Raw genomic sequence first — 27,475 nt, 5'->3', positions numbered from 1 at the left:
AGTGACAACCAAATTCTGTACATGTTCAGTACTGATGTAAGCATCGTAGGCCACACAGTTTACATCAGCAACAACATAACATTTGTTTTTCCTGATATTTTCTATTCTTGCCTGGTTAAATTTGTTGATCCATTACTGGTGAATATGGACGAGCAGCTGTTTGCTTTTCTGAGCAGGTGGCAAGAGAATGCTGAATGTTTCTGCTGGGTAATTGGGAGGATGGAGAGATCTTTAATTCAATAAGGAAGCCAGGGAGGTGAATTTAGTTTGGCCAGACAACTTCAGATTTCACTATATAGAGCTATCTAGTGGGATGTCCAGAAAAAAAATATCGTGGCTTGAGTAAAGGGTGTGGTGAATACTTCAGGCCTAACATGGTAAGAGCTGCTGGTTTCCTTCAGATAAGAGGTCATAAGCTTGCCCCAAAATATCCATTTTGCTTTCAATAGATGCTTCTGACTGATATCCTACTTAAGTCATCAATTTTTATTTTCAATAAACAACAATGTTAAATTTATAAGCACAAAAGTCATACCAGAGTCACACACCAATAACATGTATTTTTTAGTCATGTCCGAAAAGTAGAGAAGTGAAAAAGAACACTTTACAAAATCTATAATTTACATTTTTATAAATATTTTAAAGGAGAAAAATGGAACACGTATGGTGACCTTAGAGAAATGTATGAAGATTTAATTTTGAAGCCTGTTCATAAGCCTGACCTAGTAGATACCTGTGTGTATACACATATATCTTGTTCAAGAGTTTTCATCATTGTGACCCAATGATGTGTTTTGGGCATGTCAACAATAATTGTGAACTCGCATGAAATTGTGGTTTCTCAGCACCACAGTTGTATTGATTTTTGTCCTTCTTTTTCCAAGTTCCTGAAAGCACATTTGAAAATCATCAGAGGTTGTAATCAAGTGCTTTGGGACTGAGTGGTCTCAGTTTACTTACTGATGAGAGGATACCTGCTGGTCTCCTCCATTTCTGCTGAATTAAAAAAAAAAAAAAATGATGAAGCCTCAGCAGCCTCCAGGATACAAAGTATGAAGGCTGCTAAGGCCCAGTCATCTGATTATTGGGAGTTTTCTGTTTCGCTTCTTTCAAACAGAAAGGAGTCAATTTGTCTGAAATGGAGAAAGTTCATGACACGCGTCCACTTAATTAACAAACAGTTCATTACTGTTGGTCCAGCATGCTTCCTAGTGTACAGTCAAACAGAAAATCAAGAGTCTCTGACTTCACGTTGAAGAGTCGAGTGTTTCCTTCGATCTTGGGCTTGGAAGTGCAGAGTTACCCTACTCAAAAAGGATCCTAATAGAGAACCCTCAAGTCAAACCTCAATGCGTGGTGAAATATTGTAGACAGCATGATCAGTATGAGCCTGGACTTCACTGTGTCATTCACTACAGCGGCATTTTCTTGGAACTGCACTAGTGCACAAGAAGAGGAAGGAACATGGTACTGTCTACAAAGTAAATCATTTATCTGACTTTCTTAAATTGATAGAAATTTGCGCTTGTAATAAACATCACAGGAAAGTAAGTCATCCCTAAGCCATATCCTGAGCTTACCTTGATTCCAAGTTTACAGCTGAAAGATTTTCATTATAAAAGACAGACATAAGTGACCTCATATTATCACAGAAAAATACATAGGACTGGAGGATGCAATAATGGCTCTTCCTTGTTTCCTTTATATTCATTTGATGATGGTCATGCAGCAGCTACAGCTTGCCTCTGCAGGTGGACTTCTTGAGGACCACGTTACATTTCCCCTCTGCTGGTCTTCAGCTCCAGCTCCTGGAGGAAGGCCTCATTGTTCTGAGGACAGTTGGTGTGACAGGTACAGGTTCCAATGACCATCACTGGTTTCTTGATGATTTGCCCCGGGGTGCACTGAAACTCCACCTGGATGGTTTTGGTGTTGTGGGGGGTGCAACACCGGCCATCGCTGCAGACCCCACAGAACCTGGGCTTGTAGGTGTGCAGGCTGGTACAGTTCTTGAACTGCAGGTGCATGGCTTTGAGAGATTTCTTGGTGCGGAGACACTTTTTTCCTTTCTAAGGAAGAAGAAAAGGAGTGATATGAGGAATGATGATCATGCCTCCAATGGACAATTTTAGAGGTGTGGGATAGCCTGCTCCTTATCTCCCCAGTAGCCACTGGTCTTTCTTCTTTGCTGATGCAACACTAATTTTGTTTGGTCAGCTAAAAGAAGTTGCTTCTCCAGGATATCTAGGAGGTAGGGATGGCTTTGTGAAAAATTTCTCGTCAGGGATAACACAAACTAAAGGAATTTGGGAAATCCTTTGCTGGTTGGTTAGGTATGATTCTTTATTCTTTATTCTATTTTCCTTTCTGCCTGGAATGTGAACATAATGCCTAATTGGGCACAACCGTTTTTTAACCTTGAGGTCCTGAGTGTAAAAGTGAGAGCAAACATGTGATAACAAAATCTATTCTTTTAAGGTCATTGTAACAGGTTTTGGTGTTTTTTTCTAAATTAATCAATGCATTCTTAGCTGTTATAAAGAGAAAGGAACTAAATCTGGCATTATCACATGCCTAGGAATATTTTAAATACTTTTCAGACATTAATTTGTTATCCTTAACAACATTCATTCTTATAAGGAACAATTATTGATAGAAGGAACAACTGCCTAAAATTTTTGGATAAAGCAATGTAAAGCACTTCAAAGGGCTGAAGTGATCAGAAAACATGCAGTATTTGAACTTTTTTGATAAAAAGTCAGTTCTTTCCACTATATGATGACTTCAGGAAATTTGAAGACAGTGGACTTACGGTACTTTTCCATGAATGTGAAGTAAGTGGAGAATTTATTTAAGATTCCTTAGTAGTGAATAATGAGGAACTCTGGTGTTGATAACTCAGCAAAGACTTGACTGTTTAATCGCCTACTTAGATTCGTAAGCTCTGGATTTGCCACAGTTCTCCCCTACTCATTTGCTAGGTACGGTTCCCAGCTTGTGGGATGAATGGACTCAGTTCTCTTCAATCAGTTGTTCTTAAACCCTAGTGTGCAGCAGAATCATCTAGTGGGTGTGTTAACACAGAGACTGTTGGGTCTCGCTCCCAGAGTTTCAGATTCAGTACCTCTGATGTGGAGTCCATGAATTTGCTTTTCTAACAGATTTTTAGATGCTGCTACTGGTCTGGGGACTACACTCTCAGAGCCCCTGTCTCACTTAAGAATAAGAGAGAAATGATTATTATGCTGGTACTTCCCTCGATTCCAAACAAGTTTCTAGAACTTTTATGAAATATGTACAGTATAAATAAATATCTTAAATATTATACCTCCCAATATTAAATGAGGAGTAAAATACTAATTCTGTGGAGAGAAACAATTGAAAATGCCAAATTTTAGAGGCAGAAGATGGAAAGACCTTAATAAAGTAGCTGCTATGTCCTTGAAAATATTTAAAGTCCTCCTTTTTTGCATGTTTAATGTTTTAATGTCTAGCATATATTTTTGTCAACATCCACGAAAAGACAGAGAGGCCCACGATGTTCCTGTGGAGTAGTGTATGTGTGTGTGTGTGTGTGTGTGTGTGTGTGTGTGTGTGTGTGTGAATGCATGACTTCTTGTGTGGGTTAAACATATATGGTTGTTACATGTATGTTTCCTGAGTATGGGAAGATGCATCTTCTAGGGTATAATTTTCTAGAAAAGATGTTTTTAGGTATTCTTTCTGAAGTGATAGAAGAAATATAACATTAGAACGGACCTCAAAAAAATCATATAGCTAAATAGTCATACAAGTAATGCAACCACTAGGGATTCTTATTTCATCAGTAAGTTGAAATTTTACGTAATGATGTCTAGTGTTAACAGAGTATTTAATCTATGCTCAGCACTAGGCAGATTCATTCTTCTTAATCCTCTTGACAACTTTGAGGTAGATAATTTCAATGACCCCATTATATGGGGGAAGGAATTCAGACTGAGAGGTTAAGGAAATTGCCCAAGATCACACAGCTAATTCATGCTAAAAGCAGATTTTAAGCCAAGCTGTCTGGCTCTAGAATGGTGCCTTAAGCATTAGATGATCTTGCCTCTGTACAGAAATATGTCAGTCTTGAATTTCTGGGGGCTGTTTTATTTTGGTGCTAGGTTTGTCCATATAATGGTTCAAATTAGGTATTGCATTTGTCTGATGTAGGGCTCTGGTAACAAGGCCCTTGATGTCATCATGAACCAATCAGAGCTTCTGATCTGCATGCCTTATACTCAGAGTTAACACACTGAGCTGATAGAATTCCAACAAAAAAAGGAAAGAAATGCACTGTTTAACTTGGCTCACATGTTGCTTTATGAAGGCAAGTGTAGTGTTTCCATCAGGCTTTAAAAAATACCAACAGTAATTCCCAGACACTCATTCATGTATTCATCAACAATAGTTGATAATGCACACCATGCATTCCAGGTAGGGTCTGGAGATTTTGGGGAAGAATAAGCAGACATAGCCTCAACCCAGGTGTTTCATGCTGATTGACCCTAAGGGGTGAAGGAAACTGCAGTCAGAGCTGAGCTCTCTCAAATCAGTTGTGCTAGATAACTAGCACAACTAGTAGTGAATTTTCTCCAGGAATGGAATGGAATCTGCTAGGTGACTTTCTATTGGGGAAAGTATTACAGTTGTCTAGTGCTTCTCTCTTTTCCTGTAGATCTGCTGAGGGTTGCTTGGGGGTATTTAAATACATTAAAAAGGGGGAAAAAGTAGCTACTTGGTCCACATTCAGGAACCTCTGCCTTTTCTCTGGGATTAATGCCCAGCTAGAGCCAACCTGAGTCAACTAGTATCACAAGTGACTTGCTGAAGCCCAGGTTCTGAGGAGGCAAGACTACTGCTTTCATGGTGGCAGTTTTCCTCCATGAAAACTCCTACCTTATCTGTTGGTTGCTCAGGCTCTTGTTCACAGGGCCGCACCATGCAGAGCCGAGTCTGCTTCACCATCTCACACTGACGATTTCTGTTGGTGACCCGGGTGGAAAGACCCATTCCACAGCTCTTGGAACACGCACTCCACTCTGTGGTCTGCTCAATGCAGTTGATACTCGAGTCAGAGACTTCAACTCCCACTGTAGCTTCTGGCCTGTAGGCTATGGGATGGATAGAGAAAGACAGCTATCTTGGGGAAAATGTAGGGATTGCAAAGTGCTCCTTTCAGTCAACATTACAAAGTGGATCTTATTCAGATTTGTACCTAATAAACATTGGTGCTTCCAAAGCACAGTACTGAAATTATTTGTAAACCCTCCTAGGCAGCATCATGTCTGCCACATTGTAAGGCTTCAAGAAATCTCTGGAATAACTGTCCAACCAGACCTTAAGAAACTTAGGACTACTTGTCTTTTAAAAGTTTACCAATTTAATACTGTAGAACATTACAGCATTGGTAACTATTCCTAAGTTGTGGGTTTCTGGCATGTGGTTTTGTACGTAAAAAGGATCATGATAAAGTTTTAATTGTGATGAGTATGTAGAACTGGCTAAGTAAATAGCCATAAAAGCAATACTTTGCTTTTGGGAGGTAGAACTGGTTGTTTGGGTTCTGGGAGACACACACACACACACCCTAGACTCTGGTTACAAACAGTTCTATCTCAACACTTAATATACATGGCTTGGGGTAGATCTCTTCTGCACAGTAGTTTTCCTATCTGTGAGCATGGCTGATAATTTCTGACCTCAGAAATACTGCAAGACTGTAGATTCTGCCAATATAAATAATCTGGTTGATTAATGGCTCCTAAAATATTCTCTACTGTCTCTTGAGATTCTCCCCCCCAAACTGTGTAATTTATAAGAAAATAACAAGAAATGCAAAACAAAGTTCCCGAAATGTCACTTGACCCTTCCTACAGCATCTGAAAAGATGGCATTTCCCTGAGACCACTGCATCAGGAGGAGTAGCATTCTTTAGGGAGGCTGGTTCCAAGAGAGCATAGATGGTATGCAGAATCCAGAAAAGGAGGATTCTTACTTTTATCTTTGTAGTGCTAATAAGGGCCAAGTTGGATGAATGGACTAAAATGCAAATAGTAGTCACAAGACAAAAAAAAAAAAAAAAAGTAGCGACTGAATTTTTCACGTCCTCTTTAGGAAAAGTCGCGTGCACACTTTAGCAACTTAGCTTGGACTTAAAGAGAGGATGCAATCTGGAATCTACAGCAGAATGGTCAGAAACCAAGGCCAGCTTCTCATCCCAAATCCAAACAATGGCTCGTGATTTGTGCTTGCATTCACCCTGTGCTGTGAATTCTGACTGACTCACCTGGAAGGGCAAGGCCTCCCAATGTCCCCTTCTCATTTGGGCCACAGGTCCACTTTTCGCAACACTCTCCAGGCACTGCGACTTTTCTGGGAGCTGGGCAGTCTGGGCCAGGCAGTAGCACGTCCAGCTGACAGCGGGGCACACAGCCGATCTGCCCGTCTCTGCAGGTGCAGTGGTATTGGCAATTTGGCTCAAACTTCTCTCCGCTGCGATAAATTACCCCATCGAACACACAGTTGTCTCCTTCAAGCACTAGAATATTGTGGAAGCAAGACAGAGGGGAAAAGAGAGAGAAAAACAATAACACAAGGCACTGAAAGAGCTCTGTCAAATTTGGAGGACACATTCCAAAGTCATTCCTTTTCTGCTTGGAGTGATCTGGTTTCTTAGGCATCTCCAGGAGAGAGATGTCTTCATGAAGACCTCCCAGAGCAAGAGGAAACCGCCAAGACCATCGAGTTCTGCCACATCCATCTAGTCCTTTTGAATGGGGAAAGTGGTGTGTAAACACTGCAAACTCAGGGTTGCCAGTATAAATAAGTTGACTGATATATGGCTTCTGAAAGATTCTCTACTGCTTTTTGAGATTGTTTGCCCCCCAAAATATTTCATTAAGATAGAACAAAAGGAAGAGAAAATGTGAGTTGTCCTTGACAAACTGTTGTTCCCAATGACAGTCATTTTGCAAGAACCATCTTTGATTCTTCTACTTCAGCACATTTTAAGACTTAAAAAGGAAGAAAATGCACTTTATATTCTCCAAATAGGTTATTAACTGGTCAAATAAAGGACATTAAGATTCCTTGATACTGAAGCACAATAAATCACTAGCTTAGAGAAAAAACTGGTAAAGCGACTTCAAGCCCTGGTAACCAGAAAGGCAGAGACAACCAAGGAGTATGGTGGCCACACCACGTGGGAAATCGAACCCTGATTGATTAAATTTCACAAGCCAGGATTGGCTAGTTGCCTGAATTTTTTTTTTTTTTTTTTTTTTTTTTTTTTTTCCTAAACGCTGCCCAGGCAGGGTTTACATAGTCCTCCCAGGAGACTGGGAGCTGCTTTGGCTTAAATAGGACAATTACAGGTGTGAAAACAAACCTGCCGGGCAGCAGCTGGGGAACTGTAAGCCTGTGAGTAAGACCAGGCTTCCATCATCCCCAAACTGTCCCCCTGGAAATGTCCAAAGGAAATGATTTCACTGGTCCTTAACTGTACTTTGTTCCCCATCGACCAGTCCATTTAGATTCTTCTCTAGGGAGGCAAGTGATGAATGCTTCTCACCTCCGTGGGCAGGTTTTCTCTCTAGCTTCTGGAGCTCCCCAAAGCCCCAAGCGCCCTCAGACCTTGCATGGCAAGCTGAAGTGCTCCATAAACATCACTTATTGCATTATTATTATCTGCTTATCACTCTTTGGGAAAGGGAAAAAGAGGAGAGGAGGGAGGAAACCGCTCCTGCTAGCATGGGAGAGAAGAGGTCAAGCGACAGAGCGGGCAGGTTACCCATGCAGATGCCAGTCTGGTTGCTGGGGTCGGCGCTGCGGTCGCAGTAGAGTCCGCTGCTCTGGTCGCATGGCTTCAGCTCAGAGCAGCTCTCTCCGCGCTGGCGGGCGCACACTAGACAGCAGGAGCAACCATCCAGCACAGCGCGCACCCCCGGGGCGCAGGTCGGAGGCATCTCGGGGCACTGGCGTGGGCACGGGGAAGGACAGCGCTGAGTCGCAGAGACCTAGGGAAAGTGATGAGACAAGAAGAAACCCCTCAGCAGGGATATCCAAAGGCAGAAAGAGCCCAGGGACCGAGCAGGGGCTGTCCGGGAGGGTAAAGTAACCAGGGGCATCTTAGGGCTGCACCACTTACCTGGCCCAGGAGATGGAGTAGGAAGGCCAGGCAAAGGCACCTCTTTCGCACAAAGAGGCTCATGCTCTGCACTCTGTGCATGCTCAGGCTTTTTCCTCCCGCTTTTCCAAGACGAGACTTTGCAGGCTGTAGATTGGCACTTCCCGCCTCCCCCCAAGTCCGGCTGAGCCGCAAGCGCCACCGGCGCAGGTTTTATAGTGCGCTCCTGGGACGCGCACAAGCGGGTTGGCTGAAGCGCAGGGAGGAGGGGGGAATCGGTTGGGTGGGGAAGTGGAAGGAACCGCGGGGTTGTCATGGCAATTGGCCCTAAGGCTGCTCTCCTTAGGGCGCGGCGCCGGGCCTGCGTGTGCCTGTGTGTGGCGACTGGCTTTTCCCAGAGCGCGGGGAGGGGCTGGGTGGAGCCCCGAGGCCAAGACCCAGGGCTCGCTAGCGCGTGGGAAGGAAACGCCCGTTTCCTCCTGGAAGTTGCTTCACCTTCCCCCAGGACGAAGACACCGCCACTCCCCATCACCCTCCTCCACCCTGAGTGTTCCAACCAGGACTGCAAACGTGGGGCCCTTTTAACGGGATGCCTGAAGTTTGGGGCCATCTGTGGGGGATTGGCCAGAGGCCCAGGGGTTTAGTCATAAGGAAAGCACATGCGAGTTTGTCACCGTTTGGGGCACTCCTTGAATGTGTTGAGGAGGGAAGGAGGAAAGGGGAGAGGAGAACGCGCAAAAGTGGGGAAAAAGTTAAAACAGAAAAGTAAAGGATCTCTGTTGGAGTGGGGGATGGATGCTGTTGGCCAAATGGCAAAATTCTTTTGACTCTAGTCATTCCAAGTTTCACTAAGTCTTATGCCCCGAGTTCCATGGGTTTGGTAGAAATAAAAGTAAACCACAATAAAATACAAATCGATGACGGAAAAATGCTTTCCTCTTGGTAAAGGAAAGCTTGGAAACACCTGCTGGATCATGCCAATTGCAAAACAGCACATCTAAAGTCCAAGAGTCTTTGAAAGTTTGGTTCAACTTAGCCAATGTCAAAACCTCAGTGAAGCAGGGAAGGAGCAAAGGGAGGGACTTGCTTGACTTGGCAGATTCTTCAGCCATGGAATACCTCTCCCACCTGGCAACCACTTTCAAAAAAATGGCTGCTGTGAAATGCTTGTCATCTCTCAGGAGAAAGAGAGAGCAGTTTTATTGCCCCAAAGGTGACATTACTTGAAGGATTTAAAACAATTTCCCCCCTGTACTCCAACTTTGCTGCGGCCCTTGGGAAAACTATGCCCAGCTCCTTTGAGGGTAACTGTGTTGGAAAGAGTCTTTATAAGAAAAATTATACAGCTGTGATGTAACTCTAGACTTTAAAAGAAACAAATTGCCTCTACATCATCTATCTACAAAGGAAATCAAAGGCAGCTTGTTAAAGGACCAGGCTTGTCCCCGCAAAGCCCCCCAGTCGATGAAGTCACCTCCAGCCCCTTCGGGATAGCTCTCTACAGCTTGGAACTGCTGTGTGCACTTCCAAGCCTCCAACAAGTCTGCTTTCTTCTAGGAAAATGAGACTGTGCAGTACTCAAAGTTTAAGCAGAGGTAGAACAGTTCATTTTCATGTCTGAGTGGAATGTACACGATGTAGATTCACACCATTTGTGTAATCATACATAGGGTAATAATGTCTGTCACATTCCACCATTTTTCATACCCCTTCCCTCTCATTTCCTTTTACATAATCTAAAGTTATGTCATGTACAACCTTAGAAATGAAATGATGTACCCCATTTGTGTATAATGAATCAAAATGCAGTCTGTAAGGAGAAAAAAAGAGAAAAACACCAGAATGTAAGTTTTTAAAAGTATAGCTTGCCAGGCCCTACTCTTGACCCACTCATTGGCTGTTGGTAGACAGCCTTTAAATGTACTGTGCAATGAGAGCTGGCTTTTGGAAGACTAGACAGGAGCAAGTAGAAGCATGGCTGATGGGACTCTAAGAGCAATGTCCAAGTTTTCAGAGTATGAGTAGACTAAACCAGAACTAGGAGAAATTGACAACATCGATGTTAGAAAGGGAAAGAATGAGAAAGAAAGTTGTAACTTCAAGACAGGGATGTCAAGACACTGCTAATGTAAGATGCCACTCAGGACTCTTGACTATGAGTAATGGAAACCAAACACAAATGAGTTTTGGCTAAAAGAGGACTTCAATGCTGTGGTATTTTGCATAGTAATTAAATGGGAATGGTGCAGCTTGGCCTCAGAGGCCACTAGTATCAGGGACTTGAAGACAGACAGGATCCCCTCTATCAATCCTCACTGTTTCTCTGTGTTGTTAAAACACAAGACTACTTCTTTTATACCAGGAGAGCATGGTCCTTTCGAATTTCTTATTTTGTGAACTTGACACCCCAGAAGGAATGTCTCTTTCCCTAGACACAAATTAGAATGATGCAAAATGGAGTTTTTGCACCCACCATGGACTGATCCATGGAGACAAAGAAGGTGAGGTCTGGGGATTCCCTAACAGGCGTGGTTGGAATGGGAAGGGAGAACAGTTCCCTAGGAAAGAAGGGGTTACTCTTTTAGAAGAAAGCAAGATTGCAAGCAAAACAATATGTAGCCATTCGATCATAGGCTATAAATGCTCCTGGGTCAGGTTCTTCATCTTAAAACAATTGTAAATTGAGGTTAAAACCATCTAAGAACCACATCACATGCTGACATGGATGAGGTCTTGCTTCTTTCTGATATTGCTTATCATTACAGGTGTATCTCTGGGTCTTCTCGCCTCTCCAACCTAGGAGTCCCTTGAGGACAGGGAGTGTGCTGTATCCATTCTAATATCCTGGCATCTACTTTGGGGACAGGCAAATGATTAGCTGTTCTTGGAATTTTGGGGATAAACTGCAGACCTCACTTTAATCTTTGTCACTTGTCACTGCCCTGCATAAAGTGAGATAAGAACTGGAGGCTCTTTGTCCTTTAGCAACAGCAGAGGCTAAATTGGTCCTAGCAGCCTCACCTGCCTGTTTCTGCCATGCAACTCTCTCCATTTTTCTTTGGTACTAAGTTTAAAAATTACAATATTGATGGTGATCTTTTCTTTTTTGAAATAGACTTATGTGGCAATTGAGATCTCTGGGGAAGTCAGGGGAGACCTTATTGGAAAAACTTGCTCAGTTCCTGGGCTTGGTAACCAACTAGGATGGTAACTGTGTGGGGTTACAAACTGCAAGGAATTTGGTCCACTTAAGTTTCCTGCTTTGACTCTTCCTCTCTTCCTTTTCCCTCCTTCCAGATATGACACCGGAGGGTCATTTCTGCCTTTTCTGTCTCGGGTAGGCTGTTAATTGATCGACAGCCTTATTAACCATCAGTACTCCACCCCAGAACATGTTGGCGAAGTCCTATATTTTATAAAGGGAAAACATTAAGTTGTTGTCTTCGCAATTATTTTGTCTTTCTCATACTCATGGAACATTCCAGTAAATGTTGGAGCTTACTTTTGTAACACAAAATTGAAATATAAAGCAACCCCCGACTCCCCATGTTTAAAAATGGGGCAAATAAAGGCAGTAAGTATGATCTTATCACCTCCAGGACAGCATCCTCTGTGTCTTTTTTCTTAGCAATTATGTTCTCTTTAACTCATGTTCATCTTGTCTTCAGTCGATCATTGTTTAGCCAAGCCACATGCACTTAGTACTCATAATGTGCCCCATAAATCAACCTCACAGCTCCTTAATAATTTTGTTGCTCTTTTCTGAATTTCCTTCATATGTCCCTTTTCTGGAACCCAAGGGAGTTGGTAGAACACAAAATAATTCCCATTGTATGTTAGGCGGGCCAGCCTTATGTGGTGTCCAGTTACATGGCTAATTTCAATCACACCCTCTTGATTTTGTGACAGATCCCTTGACTTCTTGATTTTCCAGAAACAACAATGGGCAGAGAAGTGATAATGGGAGGTGAAGCATTGAGCATATAGTGTTAGTGTTATCTCTTTTGGAAATATTTTTAATGCCCAAATTAAAAAAAAAAATAAAAAATTTTAGTGTACTCCTTAAAGAAAAGAAATACAGGAGATTAAGAAAAAAGCATTTCAGGCTAGAAATTGGCTACAAATGTGAGAAATAAGTTAATTTCTCTCATTAGCTAAGGACTTCCTTAGAGGGAAATGCACTCTTTGGAAAACAAATGATTTTTTTTTAAGGTTTCCAAACAGGAGAGGCGTCTGTCATACATTTATGCAGGCTACATTCCTAGCTCCTGGACATTAGCACTGTCCTTCCCTATGGTCAGTTGAAGTAAGCAACCTTGAACCACTTAGAATTCTTTATGATCTGCAACAGTTTGGTAGAGAGAATCCAGTCCTGCAACCAAGACTTGAACTCTTCAAAACAAGAATGGGTACTAGAGACAAAGGCACACACACATGGACTGGATGTCAGGTGAACCAGTAGCCTATCTGCAGTGTTCCATATTGTGGATGGTGGACCCAACTCATAAATGCTATGGCCAAGTATGGAAAGAGAAAGAGAAGTAGTATCATTTGAATACAGGCAACTTCTTAACTTCAAATTATTATCCCTGAAGAAGAAAAACAATCTTTATTCTTTTTTTGAGAGGACTCCTAGTCCCAAATTTTCTCTTGGAGCCTAAAAATTTGTATACAGTCTCTTCCATTCAATTTCCAAATTTTCAGCAGCATGACCACAGGACTTTTGACATGTGAATGTTCACTTTAATTCATTTTTCGATAACTTTTAGACTTCATGGCATGAATCAAAATTAATAAAATGTTTTGTGTTCTCAAGGATTTTATGACCTTATAGGACAATGAAGCAAAAATAACTACTGTGTAAGACAGAGTGTAATCATTCCTGCAAATAAACATAAGTGAAGAAGCATAGGAGCATAGAGAAAGTTGAACTTGACTTCTTCACTGAGAGAGCAGGAGGAGTGTATTGGAGGCTGGGGAGAGAGTTTTGGGAATGACTATAATGACTATAATGACATGTTATTGTTTTTTCACTGAACCACATTGCCTTGGAGATTGACACTGAGTTGGATCAAGCTTGGATAGGATTTTGATTACAGGCAGTAGATAGATTAGAGACAGTGTGAACAAAGGCATCAAGATAAGAAAATTTAGGACTTGTTCAGGAAATGATAAATGGTTCGAGTTGTCTGGGATGAAGGAAAGTTACTGGAAAACAGGTTTGGAAAATAGATGGCAGCTGCCAACAGTTGGAAGATTCTAATGAGTAATGGTAGAGATTAGTGTTTTTAAAATATCTATCTATCTATCTATCATTCATCTATCTATCTATCTATCTATCTATCTATCTATCTATCTATCTATCTAACATCTGTCTATCTATCTGCCAGGAACTGCATGATCAAGGCTGTATTCAGGAAAGACCTCCTTTAGGAATTCCTGCTGCATTATAGGAAGTGACTGTGTTAGGTATCAGAGGTGACTTATTTCTGCCTCAGTTTAGGAGACATAATGAAGATTTGAATGAGCACAGTGGCAGTGAGTCTAGAAAGAAGAGGTTAGAGGTGAGAGATGATTTGCCCTCCTTGGTGCTCTGGTTGAATACAAAAAGCCATGGTGGCATTTAAATAAGTAACACCAGGTTTTGACCCCAGATAACTAAATTGATTATGGGAGCATTTTGGTGGAAGCTGAAGAGCATCAAGGACACACCTCTGCCAGATTGCCTGGGTTCAAGTCCTTAGACTGTAGTCTACTTACCTTACCACTGTGCCTCAGTCTCTCTGCTATAAGATGGGAGTGATAATAATTCTTCCTTCCTTAGATTATTGCTAAGTTTAATAAAATGATGCAGCCCTTCTCAGTATAAGGCTCCATGAGAAAATTAAGATCTAATGCCCTGAGGCATTAGGATAAATCAATTTCCATTAATTAATTAATTTAGCCCCATTGGAATAAGTCAGTTTCTCTTTGCTTCATCTTGACTAGTACTTTCATGTGATACATACTATAGGAAACCAAGGGATATTTCATAAAATGAAGTTAGGAGAGACTTGCTGAAAGATTTGGGCCTGGATTAGATGATCTGAAGACATGTCATGGAAGTTGGGTTGTGTTCTGGATTGAGCACTGACAGCAAGCAAAACAGTTCCAGGATTGTTTATCTTCATTATCTTTATTGCAGTGGCAGGATGAACAAATCACAGGTAGAATTTTTATCTGGAGAAGAGGCAACCTTCTCTTTTGTTAAGCTGCGATGAGGACATTTTGTCATTTTTGTGGTTGTACAGTGTCTTTATTTTTTTATCTCTGTCAGGCATGATTATAGAGTGGTCTTATCATGGAGAGTTTTTATCTGATGTTGATGTTCTGTAAATTCACAGCAGAGAAACTCAGCTTAGCTGGTGGCGACAGATATCAGTAGTCAGGGTTGTATTTTTCTTTCTTATTGCTTTCTTTGAGTGGTTTTCTCTGAGATTAATAGAACCAGCTAGGCAAAGGTTTGAGTAATTTATACATTTATTATTTTGGGGGTGTTGATAATTAAACCCAGGGATTTGCACATATTAGGCAAGTGCTCTATCCTTGGCTCCTAATTTATGGTTTTGGATAAAAATTACTAAGTTACTTTCTAAAACTGTGCATCAATTTACTTTTTTCCTAGTAGTATACGATAATGGGGTAAATGTTGGGCAGCATCCTGAAAGCCAATGCCTTGCGTGGTTAAAATGATTTGTCAGAGTGATTCAACCTGACTCCAGTCCTGAGGAATCTGAACTTTCAGTTGTTTTATTTGCCTGGTTCTTTTTTTTTTTTTAAATTAAGATTCAGATCTGGACATTATCGACTTTCTTCCTTGGATGGTGAGGGAGAGCATTCTTACAACACAACACATACTCCTGTGCTTCATCTCCCCCACATTTGGTGATCACACCAGGAGGGGATATTCACACTCTCCCCTCCCCATGGATTCTACCCCTCTTCCTGTGGTAGATTTTTTGGAAATTGCCCAGCATTTACCCAACAGGGGATCCACTATTTGTCTCCACTCCTAGCCACTCTTCATGTTGTTAATCATGAATTGGTATAGATCCCTCTATCAGGTCACCCTTCTCTCCAGGTTACATGAAGAAGACACACTAATTCAGCTTTTACTCTCTTCCATTGTCTTTCTGGAAGTCTCCAGAATGGAGCTGATTTTCAGAAGAATATCTTCTTGCTGGTGCTATCCTGTGTGTCCCAGGTCACGGGTAAGCCAACTAGAGAAGCAACTCTCAAATATTTTTGAGATATACATCTTACAATGTGAATCAATATATAAAAATTATATTTGCATGCATACATACCAGCCTCCACTTGCCTATAAATACATATCACACATGCAAGACTATATAATTAGAACAAAGCTCTCACAAAACAGAATGTTTTTACTATGTGCCTTGAGTTCAGATATTTGCTGTTCTAGTCTTTTTCATTAAAAAAAAAAAAATACTTGTGTGAGCCCCCAAATTTAATGTCTTAATTTTTTATTTAGAGAAGAGTATCCTTTTGGTCAGAGATGGTGAATTGTAACTTATAATATGTTTACTCCTGCATTTCTGTTTTCTCAGTATTAGAATTTCTTTCATTTTCTTCTACCAAGCAATTTCAACTTGTCGTTGACCCTGAGTCCACGTATTCATTACTCACCCCTAGCTGCCTAAAGTAGAATACTGAATTCAGTCTCTGGTAAATTCATTCATAACTATAGGTTCAGCCAAAATAAAAAAAATGATTTTTTTTCTTCCTCCTTGAATACTTTCAACATCCATTTCCATGAACGCAGCCACATATTTTCACCCAAAACTTGGCAATGATTTTGCTAATTGTAACCCTAAAATCCTTCTTCTATATTTGATTTTTCTTACTCAGATATCCAGGGATCTGACTCAGAAGAATAGAAGTTTGGGGCAAGAAAAGAACTGGACAATGTGGGCAAGTTTTGAATCTCAGTAAAAGAGAATATCTGCCTTCAAGTTAAGGGAGCAAGTACCATAATTAAACAGGGGGTGAGGACTTTTCTTTGGGGAAAGATTTATGTATGTGTTTATATATTTCCATGGAAGCACCTGCTTCTATAAGCCAGGCAAGCTGTATTGTATAGAGGACCTGATGGGACAATATGCTTCTAGAGGGAGCTGGTCTTTCACAGTCTACATATTTATTTATTTATTTATTTATTTATTTATTTATTTATTTATTTATTTATTTATTTATTTATTTATTTATTTATTTATTTATTTATTTATTTATTTATTTATTTTAACAGCACTTGCAAACCAGTAGCTCTCTGAATTTATGGAAGACATAGTCAGTTTGGTGAGCTCCAATTGTGATTTTTAGTAGACCAATAGGAAGAGTCGTGCAAAATTTAGCAGCTCCAACTTATTCCCAACCAGCATTTTTACAGGTGAACAATGCATGATCAACCTGAATGAGCCAAAGCTCTTTGTCACACTTAAGATGTTCAATACTCCCTACCACCTTTTCTATATCTTGAACCTCTCTTGAGTCTTACTGCATAACTGCATGTTTTCTCCTCAATTCAGGGTTGAAGGGTTTCTTGATGTTCTAAAGACAGGCAGAGATGATCTCTATTGTTGGGAGAAATCCTGGGTTTTGGTTGGCAGCAGTGAATTTCTCAAGTGTGTAAGGAAAACGTTCACGCATATAGGCTGGACAGGAAAACCTGTGGGGAGGAGAGTTCTGCTTTGGCCACCTAGGAAAGTACACAACTGCCCCAAATTGACTCAATGTTACCAAGGGAACCCATATAGGAACCTGGTGGTCTGATCCCCCGTGGCACATTGTGATTGGGTAAGAAACCTATAAAATGTATGGTTGCTCCCACATTAAATGAGTTTGCAGGCTCATGCCTGCTTCCACCCAACTCCCAGAGTCTGGGTCTTAACTCCATGCTGCTTACCCCACATCTGAGCTAGTCCAGTACAAGAAAAGCAACACTCTATGCCATGTGGATTTCTTTCTTCTGAGTTCATGCCTGGATCTCTGGCATTGGCATGTGATGTAGCTCACCACATAGGTGGCAGGTAATCCCAGATGGTTGTCCTTTTCATCTCTTATGGTGATCCACACCCTGCTTTCAGATGAAGCCTTGGCTATACATCACTTGCAAGAAACTAAGTCACGGTAGGTGGAGAGCTGCAAGACAACAAACATGCTGTCCTGTGCTCAGCAAGTGTTCCCAGGTGTCTGCATGATACAGGAAGTCGCCGGTGTACAACGAGGACTTCAGGCCCTCATTGCTTTCAGACCATCATGAAAATTCTCCAAACTACAGTTATCACTCTGTGTTGGTTCTTCCATCTCCTGTAATGCTGTCTGTGTAATGTGTCCTTTCTTTTGGGAAGTACTTTAAGCCTTTTTTCTCTGCTGTTTCTTTTGTAAACTTGCCTTTTCCAGAAAATGCATTGCCACCTACAGCTATCACTTTGCTGGATTCTGTCAGGTTTTGGTTGTCCTTTCACCAAGTATGAACAACAAAGGTCTATACTGGGCTTGCACTGGATATGAATTCAGTCTATGTGCTGGGTACTGGCCACGAGGCCACATATGAACGCAGGCGTGGATTCCAGGGGCCAGTCTCAGGAGCCTCAGGACCATGATCGTAGCCAAGCTGGTAGTGCACACCTACAATCCCAAGGGCTCAGGAGGCTCGGGCAGGAGCATCTCGAGTTCAAAGCCACCCTCGGCAACTTAGTGAGGCTCTAAGCCATTCAGTGAGACCCTATTTTCTAAATAAAATATAAAAAAGGGCTGGAGATGTGGCTCAGTGGTTAAACACCCCTGGGTTCAATCCCCAGGACTGAAAAATAATTACATGAATAAACAAATAAATAAGTACAAGAAAATATAACCCCACGACTGTACAGTTTTCTCAGGCTTAAGGACCACAGGGACACAGTGGTAATGAGGTTGATTCTTAAGGAAGACGTTAAGCTCCAAGTTTATTTTTAAAAGTTAAGTGTAGGAGTATTCAGATTATTTATGCTTCAGTGAGCTTGGGTTCTGTATGTCTTTCAATGAATTTGTTCATTTCACCTAAGTTGTTGAATTCATGTGCACAAAACTTTTCACAATATTCTTTTACTATTCTTTTAATGTCTCTAGGATCGGAACTGGTGCCTCCCCTTTTACTTTTGATATTGATGTTGTTTTTGTCTCTATATATTGATCATTCTGCCTGAAGTTTATAATTATTATTGATATTGTCAAAGATCTAACTTTTGGATTCATTGTTTTTTTTCCTATTTTCAATTTCTTTCATTTATTTATTTATTTATTTATTTATTTATTTATTTATTTATTTATTTATTTATTTATTTTTGCAGTGCTGAGGATTGAACCTAGGACCTTGTGCTTGCAAGGTAAGCACTCTACCAACTGAGCTACATCCCCAGCCCCTATTTTCAATTTTAATAATGACTTTTTATATTTATTATCTTTACATCTGTTTTTTGGAGACTTATTTTGTCCTTTAATTTCTAGTGTGTGTTTGTTTGTTTTTGGTACCAGAGATTGAATTCAGGGGCACATGACCACTGAGCCACATCCCCAGCCCTATTGTATATTTTATTTAGAGATAGGGTCTCACTGAGTTGCTCAGTGCCTTGCCATTGCTGAGGTTGGCTTTGAACTTGCGATCCTCCTGCCTCAGCCTCCCCAATATCTGGGATTACAGGCGTGTGCCGCTGTGCTTGGCTCAATTTCTAGGTTCTAAAGGTGGGGTTTAGATTTCTTATTTGAGAACCTTTTTTTTTTCTAATGTATGATTTAATGTCTTGTATTTTCCTCTATGCACTGGTTGAGTTGAATTCCATACACATGATAGAGTGACTCAATTTAAAATACCTAATTTGTCTTGTGACTCCTGCTTTGACCCATGAGCTATTTAGAAGCGCACTATTTAATTTCGAAATATTTGGGGATTTCCTGGGTAGTACTGTTATTTATTTCCAGTTTAATTCTGTATGGTCAGAGGCCTTTGTATAATTTAATTCTTTCAAATGTGATAAGATTTGTTTTATGGATAAGAATATGATCTGTCTTGGTCAATATTTTGTGTATCACTTGAAAAAATTAAGTCTTCTTAATTTTTTCTCATCTTCAAAATGGAAATAATTATTAAACTGCCTCGAGGGATTTTTTAAGGAATAAATGATGTAATATTTATAAGTTTTTAGTAGATTCTGGCATATGGGAAGTACTAAAAACCAAAAACAAAACAATACCCAAAACTATTTTTATTGTTGTGGTTGTTCTTCTCCTCTCCACCAAGAACACAATATTACTTAACTTTCCTTTTTAATAATCCCTTTGTAAAGTGAACTTTTCCCTCATGTAGATACTACTTTTGCTTGAGAAATTTGTTCCCAAGTAAATTATTTTTTTATGGTTACTATTGTGAAAACATTTTCTAAAACATTGTTTGTAACATATTTGATATGTGATTATTTTACTGAAATTTATTATTGGTTCTAGTTTCTCTTATACATCAATTATTTTGCTGTTGTAGGCAGACAATAGCATGTTGTAAATACTAATAATTTGTTCCCGATAATTCTTGAACATTTTGTTTTTCTTTCTTGTTTTATTGCATTGCTTTAAACCTTCAAAATAATATTAGTTATTGGGAAAGTAGTAATGTTCTTGTCTTAAATTTTGTTTATTGAAAAATTTATTATATATATATAAATTCTTATATAATATTATAAATACAATTTTATTTTGTATATTCATATACGTAAAGCAAAATTTGAAATTTTCAATATTATAACATTTAAAATATTGGAAGTTCTAAATACTCATTTCAGGAAGCTCAGGTAAACTGTGTATTTCCTGAGGAGCCTTTGAATGTAAAGAACTCCCTTGCAGTTTTTGCAGTTGAAGTACAACTGAACTGGACACACAATTGTTGAGAGGAAAAATTTAGCATTTTAGATAACAGCATATTTATCTAGAGCTGTTCTAATTACTAACCACATATTGATTCATCTACAGCTTCTGTGAAATACTTTGTCTCATTATCCCCATTTTGAAGATGTCACCATTAAAGCACAGGCTGTTTAAATGACTTGCCAAAGGTGAAACAACAGGTAAGTGGAATCAGAATTCAAGCCCAGGCAGTTTTATATCAAAGTTTATGCTCATAACCATTAGATCATTTGGTCCATTAGATAGTCATTAAAAATTAAAAATTATAGTTAAAAGTAGTTAAAAATTGTTGTCTTTTAAATATTGATAGATACCAGTTCATCTTTTGTGTTTTGAATTATAGAAGATATCACTGAGACAGTCATTTTATTCTATGAAAGGTAAATTGCTTTTTTAAAATACTGTCTGGATACAATATTAAGCTATCAGTCTCTGTGCCTTGTATCTTGTAACATATTTTCTGTCCCATTGGTTTTAATTCATATCTGAAAAGTTGTCTTCTAGTATTTCATTCATTTCATTGTTTCTTCAGTACTGTCTGCTTTCAGTAATGCTGTGCAGGCAGCAGGTCTTGGATCTGTACTTCACTCATACCTTGATACCACAAGAAGACATTGATTTCCTGCCATGGACCAGATACCATGAAGACAATGATGATGAAAAACAGGCCACTCGCCTATGAATCTTACATCTCATTAGGGCAGGCAGATCTTAAAACATAATCGAATGAAGACTGTTGTGATTATAAATGTCATTTGATGCAAATTCTGAAGGATGAATAGATTTAGTCAGTGAAATGCATGTCAGGCAGAGGGAGCAGAATGAGTGAAGATCTCAAACAGAACAGACTGGGTGAGTTCTGAAGTGGTTAAAGGGCAAGGAGTAGTGATAAGCCTACTGTCAAATGAGCCTGTTCAGATTTAGATAAGTGGGTGTGCTTGGTCTTTGTTAAGCTCTTTGCTTTTTAACAAAGGAAAACCATTGAAAACTTTCATAGAGTGGAATTAAATGTTCTCCAGTAATCTTGATGGTGCACAAGGTGTATAAGTAAACCAGTTCAAAGGCCATTACAGTTGTTCAGATAAGTGATGATGATGGTTTGGACCAGGATCTGGCAGTGGAGATGGGAAGAAAAGAAACAATTTCAGAAATAATTACAAGCTAAATATTCTATATTTACAATTTTTAGTAGAAGTGAAAGTTCTTTATAAATTTTGGAGATTAGTTAGTTAAATAGTCTGAGTCTCAGTTTTCTCATCAGTAGAGTATGAATATAATAAAAACACCTGCCTCCTATGTACTATCAGGGTTTAATTGAGAACAGATAAAGTGCTCATCTTCTAACTTAGTAATCAGTCAATACCTAGAATCTAATAAAATCACTATAGTTTTCCTTGTCATGGACATTATTTCAACCCGTGAGGTCAACTGTGTTCATGTCATTCTCTCGCACAGAAGTCTTTCAGTTGGTACTGGACATTTCAATTGGGAGGACACCAAGCACCTTTTCCCATCTTCATTGTATCCTGAGTTCTCTTTCCAGCAATGAGCCCTTCCCAATTCCAAGTTCACGTGTCCTTATCAAGGATAGCTCTCCTGGAGGTTCATGAATTACCACATTTTATCCCTGATAGTGGTGCATCTGGGTGTTCAACCAGAACCAATGAAATGTGGAATAATATAGGAGTTTTTTTTTTTTAAAGAGAAAAATAGCTTTGTCTCTCCTCAGTGGAAACTCTAAGAGGAGATCATCAGTTTTCTCCACAAGAATGTGAGGTGAGGCTGTGAAGGTTGTATCTGTGGAAGTCATTGCTACAGGTAGGAGTGGCTTCAAGGGGAGCCTGATAGGATTAAGCAGGGAGCAGAGCAGAGAGATGCTTAGGAACTGGTTTCTGGGGGATGTTTTTGAGTCCCTGGGTCAAACCTGTTTGAAGCCAGTTATATTTCATGTCTTTTTCATCATGTGAGCTAACAAACTTCAGTTATTGTTTAACTGGGACTTTGTTATATGCAATATGCATTCCTAATTGATGTACAATTTCTATTGAGAATTTTTTTCTTTGCCTTATGTTCAATATACAATGACAACATAAGAAAATAAAATTACTATTTTAAATGATAAGTAAAATTCCATTTTTAGACTAATCAATGGATATTCTTTGGTTAAGAATTTCATATATTCAGTTTTCCCTGTATAAATCACATTTTAGAACAAAGTAGTCTTTTGGAAAATCAGTCCCTCTCTCTTTTATTTTTCATTGTTTTGGTGCTGGGGACTGAAGCCAGGGGTACTTGACCACTGAGCTACATTCCCAGCTTTTTTAAGGGTCTTGCTAAGTTGTTAAGCATCTTGCTAAATTGTTTAGGGTTTCACTAAGTTGCTGAGGCTGGCCTTGAACTTGTGATCCTCTTGACTCAGACTCTCATATTACTGGGATTACAGGTGTGTGCCACTGTACCCAGCTCTTGAGTATTTCTTTTAAAAATAATAATGCATTGGTTCTCATAGGCTATCACTAGATAAATTGTATTTCTATATGCAAACTAGTTTTTATCCAAAGGATTATTTCATTTTTTAATGTGAAGCAACACATCATAGAAATTTATGTACTTTTTGTAAAGATGAGTTCTTTTTACTATTTAATATCTATTATTTGATTTCTATATTTCTATTACATTCAAATTTTGAGAGGTCATAGTTTTTATTACTCACAGAGGGCAAGGAATTTTGGAACCAGACAGAACTGTGTTCCAATCTCAGTTTTTCTACTTTCTTGTTGAACTTGGCCCAGTTATTTAACTCTGAGTCTCAGTTTTTTGTTTTTGTTTTTGCAAATCAAAAAGTGATTGTATGACTTTCCAGAGAGCAATACCCTGAGGAATAATGAGACAGTATATACGAATCTCCTAGACTACAGTAAGACACACAAAAGCTCATAACATATATTTGTTCCCTCTTTTTCCAATTAGTATACTTAGACTGTACCCAAAATGTTTACCATAAAGTCCTGTCAAGTAGATATATAGTTCTTGGAGTTAGAAAGAGTAAATGATTTTCTTTATTTACCTGATTCTGAGCACTTAATGGGAAGGAGCTAATGTATATTTAGATTAGATCTCGTTCAATGCTCATTTGATGTCGGTTTTGTAAATTAGTTTAAATGGTGTATCTGTAGATGATTATGGGAATATCTATGTTTCTTGATGCACTATACATTTTAGAATGAGGAGGAAGCTTTTAACCTCTCTTCTCATCATCATATCCATGTATCACTTTCTTTGTCTATTGTTCCAGTTTTTGTTGGAGAGCCTCACATTGCTTCATTTATTTTTTTGACCTCATATAATTTTGTGTTGTTAACTGTGTAGCTCATAATAAGGAAATTAAAAAAATATGTGTGCAGTCATGCTGCAAACTGTGACCTGTCCATTTAATATGAGCTGAGGGAGAAGTAGCTTCTCCTTTGTTTTATTCTTATTTTTGAAGAATTCTCAACATTTGGATCTCAAGTCTGAAGGAAGAGTTTTGTCCTTCACAATGCTTTTTTTTTTTTTTCTATAAATATCTTGGATGGCTTTCGTGTGAAATAAATTTTGCATTTCCCCTGGATCTCAGTTCTAACATTGACCGTCAGGAACCATTGTAAAAGCTCCCAGTTTCATACCTTGCCCAAAGGCCTCATGGCCATGACCTCCTCATGCCAGTTGGATCTTTCCTCAGTTCCCAGTTGGAGAGTGAGCTGGAGTAGCTAAGGAACCTTCTCAAACACAGGGATAAACATATCCAAGTTTGAATTTGTCTGAATGCTGGTATAATTATGTGAATGACTTAGCTATCCTTTGTGCAAGTAGAATTCAGGAGGGAGAAATAAACTCCTGAATGTCAGTGAAGACAAAAGTAGACAAATGAGACACCATCTTCTGCAATGTCTCTGCATGTATTGATGGTCACAGTGACGAGGGAGAGTCCAGATGGCATGGTAGATAAAACTGGGACTCTGGTGTCTTCTGGGTTTGAGCCACAGCTGCCACTTATTCCCTGTGTGATGTGAGGAAGAGACAGTGCCTCTGTGACATGGAGATAAGAAGCAGGACTCATCTGTCCTCTTATGAGAAGAGGTAGACATCAGCAAAATCAAAGTACTTAGAGGAGTACCTGACTTGCTGTAAATGTTCAGAAAAAACACACTTCAGATAGAGCACGAATCTCCAGAATCTATAAAGAACTCAAAAACTCTATACCAAGAATACAAATAACCCAATCAATAACTGGGCTAAGGAAATGAGCAGAAGAAGATCTATAAGCAATCATAGATATATGAAAAAATGTTCAACATCTCTAGTAATAAGAGAAATGCAAATCAAAACTACACTAAGACTCCATCTCACCCCAATTAGAATGGCGATTATCAAGAATACAAGCAACAATAGCTGTTGACAAGGATGTGGGGAAAAAGGTACACTCATACATTGCTGGTGGAGTTGCAAATTGGTGCAGCCACTCTGGAAAGCTATGTGGAAGTTCCTTAGAAAACTTGGAATGGAACCACTATTTGACCCAGTTATCCCACTCCTTGGCCTATACCCAAAGGACTTAAAATCAGCATACTACAGTAATGTAGCTACATCAGCATTTATAGCAGCTCAATTCACAATAGCTAGATTGTGAAACCAAATTAGATGCACTTCAGTAGATGAATGGATAAAGAAACTGTGGTATATATACACAATGGAATATTATTCAGCCATAAAGAAGAATAAAATCATGGCATTTGCAGGAAGTGGATGGAGTTGGAGAATATCAAGCTAACTGAAAAAAGCCAATCCCAAAAAACCAAAAGTCAAATAATTTCTCTGATAAATGGATGATGATGCATAATGGGAAGGCGGAGGCAAGAATGGAGGAAGGATGGATTGTGCAGAGGAAAATGAGGGTGGGGAGGGGGTTGGGGGAAGAAAAGATAATAGAATGAGACAATTATCATTACCCTATGTACATGTATGATTACACAAACGGTGTGATTCTACTTTGTGTACAACCAGAGAAATGAAAGTTGTACCCCATTTGTGTACAATGAATCAAAATGATAAAAAAAGTAACTTTTGGTTATTATTGTGTTTCTGGATATTTTATTTAACGACACTACAAACAGGTATTTCATGTGAATAAACTCACAACATATTGACTAAATGCAAGGTGAACATGAATTTAGGGCTCCAGTAAATTTGGTTATATGGGAATCAATGAGATGACCATTGAGATTAACTTATATGATTGAAATGATGATAGTTGAGTCTCACATGCATTTTATAGCAATCTCTAATTCAGAAATTTCTTCATAAGTACAGACAAAGGTACTTTACAGACAGGGCCTAAAGGAAAAAGAGAGAAAAGCATACTGACTTGCAAAGCAGTGTTTCTGTTATGAGTTTGATGCCCTTTGAAATGTTCCCCCTCCCCCTTACCTTCTGTTTTAGCCAGATTCTTGAAAGAAAGGTCTCCACTGGAGTTTGCAATTTATTACTACAGTTTTCTCCTGGATTCAGTGTAACCTCATCTCACTACTCTGCAGCTGCCTCTCGTGGAAGACCCTGGAAAACCTGCAACTGCTAAAAAATCCAGCAATCCCTCCTTGGTCTTGACTGATTGATGGGCCAAGACATCAGGCTGTGTTTGCTTTTCCTTCCTCCTTGAAGCTCTTCTTCTCCCTTGACTTCCTTATTCCTGTTTCCCCCTGCATTTCTATGCACTTTAAACTCTTGTTGGATATATCTTTCTTTTTTGCAAGTATTTCTTCAAATACTGTATTCTTCATGATCTGTCTCTCAGGCACATGGTTACATTCCTTCTTTGGTTATGTTGACCCAAGCCAATAATTTCATGTACCACCTAAATGGTCTTTTAATTTATATTTCCCAATTTATGTCTCAGTTGTGTGTGTTTCTCTTAGACACTGTGTTGGTCCCAAAACATCTTAAGGTCAATGTGACCCAAACTAATACTCAAACTAATACTTCCTAGCCCAAAGTTACTTCAAATTAATCTGCATTTAGATAAATTGTTCTTCTGTTACACACACATCTAAGTCAGAAACCTCCAAAACATTTTGAGTCTATTTCTTTCACATTTCTCGATATTCTCCATTAGTTCCCAAGGCCAATTGAACCTGCCTTTTAAATGATTTAACTCCATTCTTTTCTAGTTCATAGTCCTCCACTTCATCTCAGTTTTTCTTATCCTTTGTTTGCACTATTTCTACAACCTATATTTTAGAGAAAGGAAGGACTCCAAAGGTTACTAAAACAGACTTAAATCTCGGAGAAAAAGAAACTAGATAGTTAGATTCTTCAACACGAAGTGGGAAATTAGTGCAGTCACTTGGCATCTGAGTGCCTGAGAAATTTTGCTGTAAGATTAGGTCTAGGGTTACTGATTGCCAGAATATGATATTCTAATGGTCAAATGATTATTTATTTATTTTAGTTTAAAAAGATAATGTTTAATTTTATTTGTTCTGTTTAGCTATACATGACAGTAGAATGTACTTTGACATATTGTACATACATGGAGTATAACTTATTCTAATTAGGATCCCATTCTTTTTTTTTTTTTTTTTTTTTTTTTTTTTTATTGTAAACAAATGGGATACATGTTGTTTCTCTGTACATGGCGTAAAGGCATACCATTTGTGTAATCATAAATTTACATAGAGCAATGTTGTTTGATTCATTCTGTTATTTTTTCCCTTCCCCCCACCCCTCCCACCCCTCTTTACCCTCTATACAGTAGTTCCTTCCTCTATACTTGCCCCCCTCCCTAACCCTAACTCTAACCCTTCCCTCCCCCCCATTATGTGTCAACCTCCACTTATTAGCGATATCATTCGTCCTTTGGCTTTTTGAGATTGGCTTATCTCACTTAGCATGATATTCTCCAATTTCATCCATTTGCCTGCAAATGTCATAATTTTATCATTCTTTATGGCTGAGTAATATTCCATAGTATATATATACCACAGTTTCTTTATCCACTCATCAATTGAAGGGCATCTAGGTTGGTTCCACAGTCTGGCTATTGTGAATTGAGCAGCTATGAACATTGATGTGGCTGTATTTCTGTAGTATGCAGATTTTAAGTCCTTTGGGTATAGGCCAAGGAGTGGGATAGCTGGGTCAAATGGTGGTTCCATTCCAAGTTTTCTAAGGAATCTCCACACTGCTTTCCATAGCGGCTGCACTAATTTGCAGCCCCACCAGCAGTGTGTGAGTGTACCTTTCTCCCCACATCCTCGCCAACACCTGTTGTTGCTCGTATTCTTGATAATCGCCATT

At 39.3% G+C, this 27,475-nt stretch overlaps 1 protein-coding gene across 1 annotated transcript; it reads right to left on the bottom strand.

Moving 5' to 3' along the window:
* Positions 1–453: 453 nt before the first annotated feature.
* CCN3 (cellular communication network factor 3) lies at positions 454–8,462 on the bottom strand. The gene is made up of 5 exons (XM_079149234.1): positions 8,171–8,462; positions 7,814–8,039; positions 6,311–6,562; positions 4,921–5,135; positions 454–2,069 (listed from the first exon to the last, which is right to left on the bottom strand). The coding sequence occupies exons 1-5, from the start codon at positions 8,249–8,251 to the stop codon at positions 1,773–1,775; spliced, it is 1,071 nt and encodes a 356-aa protein (XP_079005360.1). The 5' UTR covers positions 8,252–8,462; the 3' UTR covers positions 454–1,772.
* Between the last annotated feature and the right edge of the window lie 19,013 nt (positions 8,463–27,475).

Source organism: Sciurus vulgaris (genome assembly GCF_902686455.1).
Source record: "Sciurus vulgaris genome assembly, chromosome: 1".
NCBI classification, from domain to species: Eukaryota; Metazoa; Chordata; class Mammalia; order Rodentia; family Sciuridae; genus Sciurus; species Sciurus vulgaris.
The sequence above is the reverse complement of the archived record's forward strand: the minus strand, read 5'-3'. Positions and strand labels throughout refer to the sequence as shown.

What these genes read in the sequence shown, in the direction of transcription:
- CCN3 (XM_079149234.1), bottom strand. Translation starts at nt 8,251, where the DNA reads ATGCACAGAGTGCAGAGCATGAGCCTCTTTGTGCGAAAGAGGTGCCTT. An exon ending in TACTCCATCTCCTGGGCCAG is followed by an intron (nt 8,040 to 8,170) that starts GTAAGTGGTGCA and finishes CACTTTCCCTAG; the next exon opens with GTCTCTGCGACTCAGCGCTG. An exon ending in CTGAGCAACCAACAGATAAG is followed by an intron (nt 2,070 to 4,920) that starts GTAGGAGTTTTC and finishes CTTCTTCCTTAG; the next exon opens with AAAGGAAAAAAGTGTCTCCG.